Source organism: Piliocolobus tephrosceles, chromosome 8 (assembly GCF_002776525.5).
Source record: "Piliocolobus tephrosceles isolate RC106 chromosome 8, ASM277652v3, whole genome shotgun sequence".
NCBI lineage: Eukaryota > Metazoa > Chordata > Mammalia > Primates > Cercopithecidae > Piliocolobus > Piliocolobus tephrosceles.
The window spans coordinates 94,730,756-94,745,333 of record NC_045441.1 but is presented as its reverse complement, the minus strand read 5'-3'; the positions used below and the strand labels follow the sequence as shown (position 1 = coordinate 94,745,333).

Sequence of the window (14,578 nt, the reverse complement as noted above, 5' to 3'; positions counted from 1 at the left end):
GTATTAAATGTATAAACAGAAGTCTCAAAACTTAGTGAACTGAAAAAAGGTTTCATTTCTCACAATTCTTTGGGCTTGCTGGACAATTCTTTTGGTCTCTGCTAACTTAGCTGGGGCTATATGGCTTCTCACGTCTGATGATTGGCAGACAGACCAGTTGGGTCTGGGCACACCTCATTTATATGGTTGGTGGCTGATGCATGTCAGCTGGGTTGATGGCCATGTTTCTCTCATCATCCAGCAGGTTAGCCTGGGCTTATTTACATGGTGGTGGTTGCAGGGTTCCATTGAGTAAAAAGAGGGCAAGCTCCAGTGTACAAGCTTCTGCTTGTGTTGTGTTTGCTAATGTCCTGTTGACAAAGGGAAGTCACACGGTGAAACCCAGATTCGTGTGGAAAAATAGACTCCACTTCTTTTAGGTTATTTATTCATTTTACTTTTTTTGTGTGTGTGTGACAGAGTCTCACTCTGTTGTCCAGGATGGAATGCAGTGGCATGATCTCGGCTCATTGCAACTTCCCAGGTTTAAGTGATTCTCGTGCCTCAGTCACCTGAAAGCTGGGATTAGGCATGTGCCACCTTGGCCTCCCAAAGTGCTCGGCCTATTTAAAAAAATTTTTAAATTTTTAATATTTGTCGGTACATAGTAGATGTATATATTTACGGAGTACATAAGATATCTTGATACAAACATGCAGTATGAAATAAGTACATCATGGAGAATGTGGTGTCCATTTCCACAGGCATTTATCCTTTGTGTTACAAACAACCTAGTTAACAACACTCTTTTAGTTAAAATGTACAGTTAAGTTATTATTGACTGTAGTCATCCTGTTGTGCAATGAAATTGTAGGCCTTATTCATTCTATTTTTGTGCATGCCCATTAATAGACTCCACTTCTTGATGACAGGAGTGGCACAGTCACGTTGCACAGGAGTGAGCATATAGGCCTGGGAAGAATTTGTGGCCATTTGCAATTGACCATGTTCGTTTTAGGTTTTCTTTTTTTTTTTTTTAACATTTTAATTAAATGGATTTATTTAAAAAGACTATAAAATTTGACATCAAGAGAGATAAAAAAGACCCATAAGATTTAAATTGACAGATATAAAAATGATTGGCTACAAACATAATTTAAGTATAGTAATTATAAAATTTTTGTACTGTGAGTTCATTTCCCTTATAATTCTTGAAAACCATTCTAAGCAATCTATCGTTTTGGGTTTTCTACCATCTGTATTTCTTTTTTTTTTCTTTTTTCTTTTTTTTTTTGAGACGGAGTCTCGCTCTGTCGCCCAGGCTGGAGTACAGTGGCTGGATCTCGGCTCACTGCAAGCTCCGCCTCCCGGGTTTACGCCATTCTCCTGCCTCAGCCTCCCGAGTAGCTGGGACTACAGGCACCCGCCACCTCGCCCGGCTAGTTTTTTGTATTTTTTAGTAGAGACGGGGTTTCACTGTGTTAGCCAGGATGGTCTCGATCTCCTGACCTCGTGATCCACCCGTCTCGGCCTCCCGAAGTGCTGGAATTGCAGGCTTGAGCCACCGCGCCCGGCCTACCATCTGTATTTCATTCAGATATTCACTCAGACATTTATTGTGCTCCTATGTTCTACCGTAGGGATAGAAAAAGGCAAATAAAATATGAGTTTTCTCTGTCAATAAATAAATTAGATTTCTGTCTTGTCACTATCTTTAATCAATGCATATACTCTGGAACCCTGTACTGAGAACTGTGAGAATGTGAAAACTGGAGCAATCGTTGTCTAACCACCCTTCGTCCACTTCCAAACTCTAAATCTTATTTTTATTTTATTTTGGTTCTAAGTTGTTTCTCAGGCAACTTACATCAGTGTGTTAACTGATGATTAAAAGTCTGTTATTTTAATAATGAAACTTTTAAAATCTGATTTGTTAGACCTGCTTCACTATAGAATTGGGGCAGAACACTAGCATTTGTTGAATTCATGCTGGGGTCATTCACTGGTAGTTTAGTAAAAGCAATTTGATGTTTCATCTTTGAAACGTTGCTTGCCTTTGTACTAAATTTTCATTTTGACCAATTGTGCCTACCCCATCCTCCTCAAATACTTATGAACTGATCTATCTATACAAAATATCGTGTCAGGGATCAGGTGAGATGCTCTAATAATAATAAAAAAAGCTTTACACCTTTATTTTACTAATTTTAAAGTGGATAGTACTTTCGTTCTTATTTTGGTTGCAGTTATATGGGTATTTTTGAAATAAAATGTTGATTAAATATTCCCTATTTTAATTAGAAACTATCTGCCACATGTGGTGGATAATGGCTCCCCCTTGTGGCACAGTCATTTATGTCATTTTTAGATTGCCTCAGAATGTCCTGAGCAGGCCTTGTTTTTAAAAATAAGGGACTGTCCTCCCCACATGCTAAAAAATAATCCTCAGCAGAATTGAATCAACAGCTTCTGCTCCCACCCCCTCAATTGTTTGGCTCTAATGATGATCCTATTTTTGTATTTTCTTCACATTGGTGCTAATACAAGGTAAAAATATCCATCTTCTATATTTATTGTGGATCACTATGAAAGTATTCTGAGGAACTTTTACTATCTTGGAATGTTGATAGGTATACTAAAACAACTACAAAAAAACAGGTTTTGAAGTCCAAAATAGTGTGATGCTGGACCAAATAAGTAATATTTGTTTGCATTGAGACTCCTCAGAAACTTTTATAGCCAGTGTGCGTGGTGAGCCTCCTAAACAAGAAGGGTTTTCCAGACTTAGTGGACTGTAGAGCTCTCTCTTCAGGGAACATGTTTTGGGAAACAGCAGGTTGTTTTCAAGTGAGTTGTTCTTTGGAGTTTTTTTTTTGAGACGGAGTCTTGCTCTGTCGCCCGGGCTGGAGTGCAGTGGCCAGATCTCAGCTCACTGCAAGCTCCGCCTTTTGGGTTCACGCCATTCTCCTGCCTCAGCCTCCCGAGTAGCTGGGACTACAGGCACCCGCCACCTCGCCCGGCTAGTTTTTTGTATTTTTTAGTAGAGACGGGGTTTCACTATGTTAGCCAGGATGGTCTCGATCTCCTGACCTCGTGATCCGCCCGTCTCGGCCTCCCAAAGTGCTGGGATTACAGGCTTGAGCCACCGCGCCTGGCCTGGAGTTTTTTAAAAAATTGCTTATTATTACTATATTTGCCTTTTCCTGATTGCAGCAGTTTTCATAATTTACATAAGAGAAAACAGTAATAAGTAAAAAAACTTATAGATTTGTTTTTGGCAATATATTTCTTGTTAAGAATAGGCTACTTTTTTTCCCTTTGTAGCAAACCAGTCTCAGAATCCTAAGGTTTTTTTTTTTTTTAATTACATTGTATAAGTAGAATATTAAACAATTGTTTGATTTTCTGTTAACCAAAGCTTCTCAGATTTTGGTATTGACACTTACTGGCAGTGGATACAATAGGTCTCCTACTTCTGCTCTCTTCTTTCCCTTCATAATATTTATAGAGAATATACAAGCGGAAAAGTGATAATGTGGCCATGATGGTCGTGGGGTTTTGTGGGGAGGGGAGGAGATTTAGATTAAATATGTTATATTTCTTCTGAAGGCCACTATTTAAATATAAGCTTTCCCACAAATATATAATTATCATGCCTGTCTTTTATTGTGTTCTTTTTGAAACATCTGTATACCTAAATCAAGAGGAACTGTATGTATCTTTGTAATTCAGTGCTTTTCTTTTTTTAGAAAGCAAATATATTTTATTATCATTTTTTATTTAGTTAATTTATTTTTTGAGACTGAGTCTCACTTTTGTCACCCAGACTGGAGTGCAGTGGTGCAATCTCGGCTCGCTGCAACCTCCGCCTCCTGGGTTCAAGCATTCTTGTGCCTCAGCCTCCTGAGTAGCTGGGATCACAGGCACCCGCCACCATGCCTGGCTAATGTTTGTATTTTTAGTCTACTAAAAAGACGGGGTTTTGTCATGTTGGCCAGGCTGATCTCAAACTCCTGATCTTAAGTGATCCTCCCGCCTTGACCTCCCCAAATGCTGGGATTACAGGTGTGAGCCACTATGCCTGGCCTATATTTTAAAGCAGTGACATGTTTTGGCTTTTTTCAGGTTAATTTTTTAACTGCATCAGAAAACTGGTTTGATTAATGTTTACTGAAGTGAATAAAAGCAAATATAGTAAGCTCACATTAAGCGTCATCAGGATGTGAGATTTTCCAGATAAGCGATTTTTTTAGTTAGTGGAAACGTTTTAAGTACCAAGATTCTATAAAAATACCTTTATTGCCGAACATATGCAACATAATGCAACTTTATTTTCAGTATTGGTTTGTCATTATGATACAATACTGATGCCTTAGGGCAGCTGCAGCTGTGCTTACCCTTTTCTCTTCCTTCCCCTTCTAAATTTGTGGTTTCTTGTCCTTTATTATTTTAGAGAGTAGTTATAATTGTGCCTAATATAGGAATGGATATGTAAGAAGAGGACATTTTATGAGCCATGGTCTTTGCGACATTTACTTTGATTATTTAGAGATTCTTCTTTTTTTTTTTTTTTTTTTTTTGTATTTTTTAGTAGAGATGGGGTTTCACCGTGTTAGCCAGGATGGTCTCGATCTCCTGACCTCGTGATCCGCCCCTCTCGGCCTCCCAAAGTGCTGGGATTTAGAGATTCTTCTAATACTTATCTGTTAACTCTCCCGCTCTAATACTTATCTGTTAACTCTCCCGCCTCACTGCCATTGAATTCTTCGCAGTCTGGCATAGTCTGGATAGGTGATTTTTAGAGAATTGAGGCTTGATTTTTTGTGTATGATATTGTAGATATAATTTTATCCTATGTAATAGGTGAATTGTGGATATTTGGTATATAGTTTTGCAACAAAAGAGGTGTCACCAGAATCAGGAATTATTTACATTTTTGTGAAAAGTGTGTGGATTTTATTCTTAACGTTTTAACAGTGTAAGTACCATCATTTATTTTATCAAGCAGTATATACTTTTTAAATTGGAAACGCTATGTGTAACTTGCCATGTTTGTAACATTTAAGTTAATGGTTACAACTGATGGATTTGAAATACTGTTATTAAACTAGAAATTTGTATGAAATGATATATAATTAAAAGTTAAATTACAGTATATTTTAAAATTTAATATTTTTACAGATTAAGATTTTGATGACTTCAATTTAATTTTTAAAATTTGGTTTATGTTTATTCAGGTGGGTGATCATAGTTTTATCTTTACTATTGGAGAATAAATGTTTTGGAAGATCATTGCTGTTTGTTTTAAACATGTGATAGCTAAGTGGTTTTTATAAAGGCCAGTTTCCTAATAGAATTTATTTTTGGTTTTATTAGTGGGCAGATGGGATCTACTTTACGGTTTTTGTACATTCTGGTTAAAAGGGAGAGAGACTTATACTTTTGTTATAATAAGTTATGTGTGAAAGTGAATTTTACATATCTGTATGTTTTATATGTATTTTGGCATGAGATGGGAAGAACTAACTAAAAATTCAATTAAGAAAATTAGCAATATAATCTGAGTAGAGTCTGTATTACTTTAAAAATTCAGGGTCTCTAAAAAATCCTTTGAAATAGTTACAAATTTTAATAGGACCATACTTAAAAATAATCAACAAAAGAGAAAGCCTCTTCTTAGGTAGTGCCCGAAGTAGACAGAGAATAGGGGGAAAAATCAGTTTTTGATTTATTCAGTCTATTATGTTAAAAATTTTAATGTTTAGGTCTATACTAATTTGGACATGTTTTATTTTGAAATAAAAGGCAATATTTGTAAACTTGGAAATTATTATAAATGTATAATTTGAATGAAATCAGATGGCTAGGTTGGTAATACTTCTTCAATCAATGAAGTAATTATTCTAACTTGAAATAGCAACATCTGGTCAAAACAAAATTAGTAAATAAAGTTCTTGAGTCATGACACAACATATGATTTGTCTGTAATATTACCACCCAAGTTTTACCCATTTTTTTCCTGTTAGTGATACATGTTTTTACTCACATTTAAATACATAAATTTTACACTACTGTGTTAAAGGACTGTGTTAACAGTTAGTTCTGCTTTTCTGATTATTGTATTTACCTTCTACTCTCTATAGTTTAATGATGTTATAGTTTTTTTGGTTTTATTTCATGTATAAGTGTGACTTTTTAAAACTACTAGATAAATGGAAAGTTTAGTTGTGCTTCGTATTTTAGAAGAATTCACGTAATGAAAATTCTTTCCTAACAGTCATCCCCTCCCCACAAGATAAACTGCCCCAATTATTTAGCTGATTGTTGTTGGTGCTGTGATGTAGTAGGACGAACCAAGTCAGTGGCAGGGACTTGATTCTGGCTTTGTTAGAACTAAATGTTTTAGGTATCTAATTTAAACAAGATAAGGAAATTTATGCACAGAGAATGTACTTATTTGTATGAAGTGGAAAGATACATAATTTTACTTTTCTTTTTTTTGGTCTCGCTGTGTTGCTCAGGCTGATCTTGAACTCCTGGGCTCAAGTGATCCTCTTGCCTTCTGGGTAGCTGGGATTACAATTTTGTGCCACCACCCCTAACTCTAATTTGACTTTTTAGATATATTTCAAAGCACTTGGAAAATTTGTGTTTTACAATATCAGTTGTTTGATTTCACTTTCTAAATGGCTATTGTCTCTCAAAACTCCTTATGGTCATTTGCAGATACAAAACTCAGAATCTCAGAATCACTTAACAGACTTGATGTGTTATATTCTGGTAAATGTGCTAGTGTTCAGATTGATAACCCTTAGCCTCTATGTTAGACTGTGTTACAGAGATGCATGGACTGGATTTCTTACTGTGTTGCTATTAATGCATCTAAACATCTAGAGTCTGAAGACTGTTGTAGAGTTAGGCTTTAACTTTTAGCTCTCTTGATATAGGAGATGATAGGAATTTTTAGGAGACAGGAAAAAGATGAGACAATGAGTACACAATTGGGGGCACAAGCTCCAACTGTTCTTTTTTTTGTTTGTTTTTTTTTTTTTTTTTTGAGACAGGATCTCGCTCTGTTGCCCAGGCTGGAGTGCAGTAGCATGATCACAGACAGCTCACTGCAGCCTGGACCTACCAGGCTGAAGATATCCTCCTGCCTCTCAAAGTGCTGGGATTACAGGCCCCTAATTTTCTAACTTATAGGAATGGTTTGTAGTTCTGATAAGTCAATTTGTAACAGTTTAGGAAAACTTAAGCTTGGATATCTGGTGAATTTATTAAAGAATTAACGTCATTAAACTGCTTTGCTGATTATAATGAGATTGTCTGTCTTAAATGATTTTGTTTTAAAAACATATGGGTTGGGATTTACTTTGTTATATTGTGATACTCTTACCAGCTGTGATTGTAACGATTCAACTTTTGATGTGACTTTTCTTTATAATCTGTGTCTTTGATATGATAAAAGTTGACCATCCATGTTTGTCTGAAATACCAAGACTTTCAGTTTTAAGACTGATAGTCCTGGGCAAACTGGGACAAATTGGTCTCCTAAATTTGGTGTCCACAAAGGCTAATCCTGAGAAAGAGACAATTACAATTTTTCTTATAATTTGGTTATCAAAAGGAGTTGTTTTGCTTGAAGACAGACTCAACTTGTTTACTAGTGTTAGTATATGAAAACACGTAGGTTTCTTTGTCAGGATTTAAATATGCTGGCAAAAACTGTCGTTACCAGTGAATCTTGAGGTTCAGATGGCTTTGTTTTGGCTCTTTGAATGCCACCCATTTACTAGCAATATGGCGGGTGAGTTTATATCATTATCAAGTTTTCTTCAGCAATCTGCTATAAAATATTCTGGTTAAGGAAATCAAAGCTTAAGGAATGTAAATAATTTCTGAAGGTCATGTAGCTGACAGATAGCAAAGGCAGATTTGGATCTTAGGATTCCTGATCCTTAATTTCTTCTCCCTTCCCCTCCCCTCCCCTCGCCTTCTCTCCCCTCCCCTGCCCTACCCTCCCCTGTTCTCGTCTCTTCTCTTCTCTTCTCTTCTCGACAGAGTCTTGCTCTGTCACCCAGGCTGGAGTGCAGCGGCACGATCTCGGCTCACTGCAAGCGCCACCTCCCAGGTTCACGCCATTCTCCTGCCTCAGCCTCCCAAATAGCTGGGACTACAGGCGCCTGCCACCACACCCGGCTAATTTTTTTGTATTTTTAGTAGAAATGGGGTTTCACTGTGTTAGCCAGGATAGTCTTGAACCCCTGACCTTGTGATCCGCCTGCCTTGGACTCCCAAAGTGCTGGGATTACAGGTGTGAGCCACTGCGCCTGGCCGTAATTCTTAATTTCTAGTAGTTTCTCATCAGAGTAATATATAAACTGGTTTCTAGTTAATATTGTAAGATCAAAAAAGAAGAGCATCGCTGGTGGCCTTTTAGACATATAAGCCACTGGTGGTGATTAATGTTTTCGGAGGGTCTACTTTTGAAAATTTGGATGAAAAGATATGAACTTCATTTTACTTTAGAGCCAATTTTGAAAAATACACCAACTTTTGAATATTCAGATAATGAGTTCCTCTGTTCTAAGGAGATGTTGTCTAGAATTAATGCTTATTTGTCTTAACTGTGTTTTCATAAGCAGTGTGTAGGAATAGTTAGAGAAAGTAAAATAGCTTGATTTAGTGCAAGTTTTATTTTTAAAATGCCTTATCTGTTAATATTTGTAAAGTTTTGTTTTGCTTGCCTCCTTATGATATAATATTCTGAGATAAAAATTTATTGTTACAAAATGATAGCAAGTATTATGTGTAACTTGTAATTAAATCCATTTTCTTCAGGTAAAAATAATGTATTTAACTTTTAATTAAATCCATATTCTTCAGGTAAAAAGAACGTATTCTCATGGTACTTACAGAGCTGGCCCAATGCGACAAATAAGCTTGGTGGGAGCAGTTGATGAAGAAGTAGGAGATTATTTCCCTGAGTTCCTTGACATGTTGGAAGAGTCACCATTTTTAAAAGTAAGAGATAATCTGTTGTGGGATTAGTTTTTGTTTAAAAAGGCAAGAAAAACCAATATGAGTAATCTAAATTGTGAGTGTTTCTTTCATGCTACATGCACTATAAATGAATGACTGTTTCAGAAATAGAAACATTTTGGTTTTATTTGAACTGGAGGGAAGGAGAGCAAGAGATGGGAAACTCACATAATTCTTGTGTGTACATGTGACATCTCAGGTCCTAATTGTAATGGCAAAGGTAAGTGGTAGGCCATGAAATAACACCTGTTAACACTTTAGGAATTTAGGTTCCATGTGTTTATTAGCTCTTTATAAACTAAGTACTAAAGGATTTAAGAAGTACAGGAAAGATTCTACTACAAACGTTTAAGACAAAGGAATGGCAGTTTAGCATTGTGGAGAACTGGCCTGGGAAATTACACATCCATATTTTAGCCTTGGCTGTACCTGTCTGGGTTGGGAAAGCCATTTAAACTTTCTGGGCTTCAGTTTTATCATCCATAAAATAACATGTTTAGATAATGTACCCAAAGGCCCCTTTATTTTATTTATTTTTTTGAGACAGTCTCACTGTGTGCCCCGGCTGGAGTATAGTGGTGTAATGTGGAGCCCTGACCTCCATGGGCTCAGATGATCCTTCCACCTCAGCCTCCCAAGTACCTGGGACTACAGGCACATGCTACCGTGCCCAGCTAACTTTTGTATTTTTTGTGGAAATGGGATTTCACCATGTTGCTGAGACTGGTCTTGAACTCTTGGGCTCAAGTGATCCTCCTGTCTTGGCCTCCCAAAGTGCTGGGATTACAGGTGTGAGCCCATGTGCTCACCCCCACAGGTCCCTTTAAATAATTTGTAGCCAGATTCCTTTTTGTTTTTTTTAAAGCCTCTTCATTTTCGGAAAATATTTCTTGTTGTGAGCTGCTGGGGCTATCCCACTGAGAGAGGAATCTCTGAACTGTGTAGTTAGGTTAATTATTTAATCAGTAACTCAAAGGTCAGTGCAAACCTGCACTGAAATTCAGGGTCCAGGTAAGCTGTGGAATGTGACAAGATTTCTAATAACCACATAATCTATAGGACATCTCTTCTTTTATCACTTCTGTTTGCTTGGTGTTTTTACCCTATATGTGCATGTATCTTTTTCTTCCCTTTCTCTTTAACCTTGTTCCATTCCTTTTTCTCTTTTCCTTTTAAACTTTTTGTTCCTTTCCTACTTCTCTCTAGTAGTTACATAATGGAATTAGGTTGCATTTATTATTGAATTATATTTAAAAATTATCAAATATTATTTAAATGGTTGCTTCAAAATTAATTTTCAAAGCACATGAACTAAATGCATTATTTCTCCTTTCCTTCCGCTTCTGCTTCCCCTTCCCCCTTCCTTTTTCCTTTCCCTTCCTTTCCTTTGACAGGGTGCTGCTATGTTGCCCAGGCTACTTTTGAATCCTGGACTCAAGCAGTCTTCCTGTTTCAGCCTCCCGAAGTGCTGGGATTACAGACATGAGCTACCCGCACCCAACCTAAATGCATTGTTTCTACAGAAATTTGACAATCTTTTTGAAAAGGGGATGTGTGGTGAATTTTTTTTTTTTTTAATTTTTTTCTCAACATTCCATGGACAGTGGCCCTCAGTTTCCTTCCTTTTTCTCTCTGTCTCTCTCTCTCTCTTTTTTTTTTTTTGATTTGAGATGGAGTCTCGCTTTGTCATCCAGGCTGGAGTGCAGTCGTGTGATCTCGGCTCACTGCAACCTCTGCCTCCCAGGTTCAAGCGATTCTCATGCCTCAGCCTTTTGAGTAGCTGGGATTACAGACACTACCATGCTCGGCTAATTGTTTGTGTTTTTAGTTGAGACGGGTTTCGCCGTGTTGCCCAGGCTGGTCTCAAACTCCTGAGCTCAGGTGATCTGCCTGCCTCAGCCTCTGGCCACCTCCTTCTCTTTTCTCTTCCCGTTCCTCTCTTGTCTGTCTGTCTCTGTCTGTCTGCCTGCCTGCCTCCCTCCCTCCCTCCCTCCCTCCCTTCCTTCCTCCCTTCCTTCCTTCCGTCTTTCCTTCTGTCCGTCTTTCCTTCTTTCCGTCTTTCCTTCTTTTCTTCTTTCTTTCTGTCTTTCTTTCTTTGTCTCGCTCTGTCGCCAGGCTGGAGTGCAGTGGCGTGATCTCAGCTAACTGCAACCTCTACCTCCCAGGTTCAAGCGATTCTCCTGCCTCAGCCTCCTGAGTAGCTGGGACTACAGGTGTGCGCCACTGCACCCAGCTAATTTTTGTGTTTTGTACAGATGGGGTTTCACCATGTTGGCCAGGATGGTCTCGATATCTTGACGTCGTGATCTGCCTGCCTCGGCCTCCCAAAGTGCTGGGATCACAGGCATGAGCCACTGCGCTCAGCCTTGTTCTTTTATTTTAAAATACTTTAATCTCTGGCAGCCTCTTCAAGAAACTACTAAACAGAAATATGTTTTAATTTTGTTTTGGTTTTCATTTTTGTTTTGTTTTTAATTATCATTAATCAAAGAGGTAGCCAGTTTTTAAACTCAAATTTAATTGTTCATTTTAATAGATTCTTATGAGAGCACTTGCTTATTTTGTCCGTTAACATCATATGATCTATACGATAGAAGGGAGAATAACAAATGAAGAATATAGTGAATCATACCTCTAGCAGGGTAGGGGGACAGAACCATCCAAGCATAATTATTTTCTTGGTGTGTTTGAAACAGTTTTTTGAAGCAAAGTATATCAATATATAGGGATATATTCAATATTATGTATTTCAAGTGCTTAAGTACAAAGCTGTGAATGAAAGTGTGTTTGTCAGGGGAACAATGTTATTATTAACATACACTTGAAGATACATTTTGAAAATAATTGCAATCTACATAATTATTTGTCTCCAGTGTACACTGCCATGGGGGACACTATCTAGTCTAAAATTACAGAGTCGTAAAGATAGTGATGATGGTCCCATCATGTGGGTTCGTCCAGGAGAACAAATGATCCCTGTGGCTGATATGCCAAAGTCACCTTTCAAAAGGAAAAGGTATGTTGTATACATATTTTTATTGGAGGAGATGAGTGTTTGTATGTTGGGGTGTGTGTATGTTCAAAATTGGAGGAAGGAGGAAGGCAAAGTTTAGACCATAATTGGTATATAAATTTAAAAATAGTGATACATGCTAATGTAATTTGTTATAAAACCTAAAATGTAAATAGGGCATGAGAAATGTAGGCAAATGACAAGAAATCGTAATGATGAATGGAAAAAATGTCATAAAATATAAACTATTTTAGAATAAATTTAATAATATTCAGAACCTGTGCTAAGAAGACTAAAACATTTTGTGGGGGATATAAAATAAGATCAGAACAAATGGAAAGCCTTACTGAGTTCTGGATTGGATAAAAATAATAGTTCTTTAAATTTTTTTGCATTTCAATTGGACTAATACTTCCATTCCTGGATAAAATGATTTTAAAATTCATAAGGAAGTAAATTTTTCAGTGAAAGAGAAGATAAGTGAGGGGGAGCTTATGATACAGGATATTAAAAGTTACTATAAAGTTCAAATAGATCATTGGAATAAGAGTCCAGAAATAGATCTAAGTATTTTGGGAACTTAATATATGAGATAGGTGGGAAGAGGAAGATGTATTTAATGAATAATGCTGGCATATTTGGCTCTCATAAAAATAAAGGCAGAGCCCCTACCTTATACAAGAAGTAAATTAGAGAATTAAGCATCACAGATAAAACAGTTAAAATATTAGAATAAAATTGTTTAAGCCTGGAGGAGACCTTCCTGAGCAAGACCAAACAATGCAGTGACAGTAGTATTTGGGAGGGAAGTGACATCAACAATGAAGTTCAAAATTATGATAGACTGGACTAAAACATTTGGAACTCATGACAGATCAAAAAGTTAATGTCCAAAGAGCATTCTCAAGTGTAAACAACCCAGTAGAAAAATAGACCTCAGGCAGTTAAGTTTATTTTAAAAGAACTGTGAGATATTTTTATTCATTATATTGGCTAAAATTATTAATGTAGCAATAATATTATAGTATGTGAAGAAACAATTTTTTATATATTGTTGACTGGAGGATGAGCTGCTGTAATTTTGTGAAAGTAATCCAGCAATAGATCATAAAATTTAACATAAAACTCTTTGATCTAGCACTCCTACTTTTGGGAATCTGTCTCAAGAAATAAAAACACGAAAGTAAATAAATTTGTGGTAAGAAAAACGTTTTAAAAGGGTCCGAATGACTGTCAACAGGGGAATGGTTGAATAGATTTCATACATTCTTACTAAAGAGTATAGTGAAGTCAGGTGCAGTGGCTCATGACTGTAATCCCAGCACTTTGAGAGGCTGAGGTGGGGGGATAGGGGTTTTACCATGTTGGCCAGGATGGTCTTGATCTCTTGACCTCTTGCCTGAGATCAAGAGTTCGAGATCAGCCTGGCCAACATGAGGAAACCCCGTCTCTACTAAAAATACAAAAATTAGCTCAGCGTGGTGGCACATGCCTGTAATCCCAGCTACTCAGGAGGCTGAGGCAGGAGAATTGCTTAAGCCTGGGAGATAAAGGTTGCAGTGAGCCCAGATCGCGTCACTGCACTCCAGCCTGGCCGATAGAGCGAGACTCTGTTTCAGAAAAAGAGAGTATAGTGAAATAAGCCAGGTGCAGTGGCTCTTTTATGTAATCCTAGCACTTTGGGAGGCCAAGGTGGGAGGATAACTTGAATCCCAAGAGTTCAGGACCAGCCTGAGCAACATAGTGAGATGCTGCCTCTACAAAATAAAAAAATAAAAAAAATTTAGCCAGTGTGGTGGCACATGTCTCTAGCCCTAGCTACTCGGAAGGCTGACTCAAGGACTCCTTGAGCCCAGGAGTTTGAGGCTGCAGTAAGCTATGAGTACATCACTGCACTCCAGTCTGGGTGACAGAACCAGACTCTGTCTCTTAAAAAAAAAAAAAAAAAAAGGCAAAATAGTTAAAGTTTTAAAAAATGTCTTGATCTGGGTGGATATTCATGACTCTTAAAAACAGCCAAATGTAGTATAATGTATCTAGTATGATTTTGTCTTTATCCAAAGAAATAACAAAATTCTCCTATGTGGGATTGTGTATTTATGTGAGCACAGAGAAAAGTGTGGAGAAAATGTACATTTGTACATTAGGGTAACATCAATTGGAATGGATGGAGATGATGCTAGGAGAGATTATAGCCTTTTGTTTTTTTTGTTTTTGAGACTGAGCCTTGCTCTGTCACCAGGCTAGAGTGCAGTGGCACAGTCTAGCCTCACTGCAACCTCCATGTCCCGGGTTCAAGAGATTCTCCTGCCTCGGCCTCCCGAGTAGCTGGGACTACAGGCACGTGCCACCACACCCAGCTAATTCTTGTATTTTTAGTAGAGATGGGGTTTCACCATGTTGGCCAGGATGGTCTTGATCTCTTGACCTCATGATCCTCCCGCCTCAGCCTCCCAAAGTGCACAGGTGTGAGCCACCGTGCCCGTCCTGATTATAGCTTTTTCTTTAGATACCTAAAGGTGGTTTTACTGGTTACAGTGATTA

At 37.6% G+C, this 14,578-nt stretch overlaps 1 protein-coding gene across 2 annotated transcripts in view; it reads left to right on the top strand.

Moving 5' to 3' along the window:
• The window catches only part of RSBN1L (round spermatid basic protein 1 like), a 99,655-nt gene that overhangs the window by 73,700 nt on the left and 11,377 nt on the right, over nt 1–14,578 (top strand). For both annotated transcript variants that reach the window (XM_026448962.2, XM_026448963.2), the window contains 2 exons: nt 8,866–9,003; nt 11,895–12,037. In XM_026448962.2, the coding sequence (XP_026304747.1) occupies nt 8,866–9,003; nt 11,895–12,037 (281 nt within the window). The remainder of the gene's footprint in view (nt 1–8,865; nt 9,004–11,894; nt 12,038–14,578) is intronic.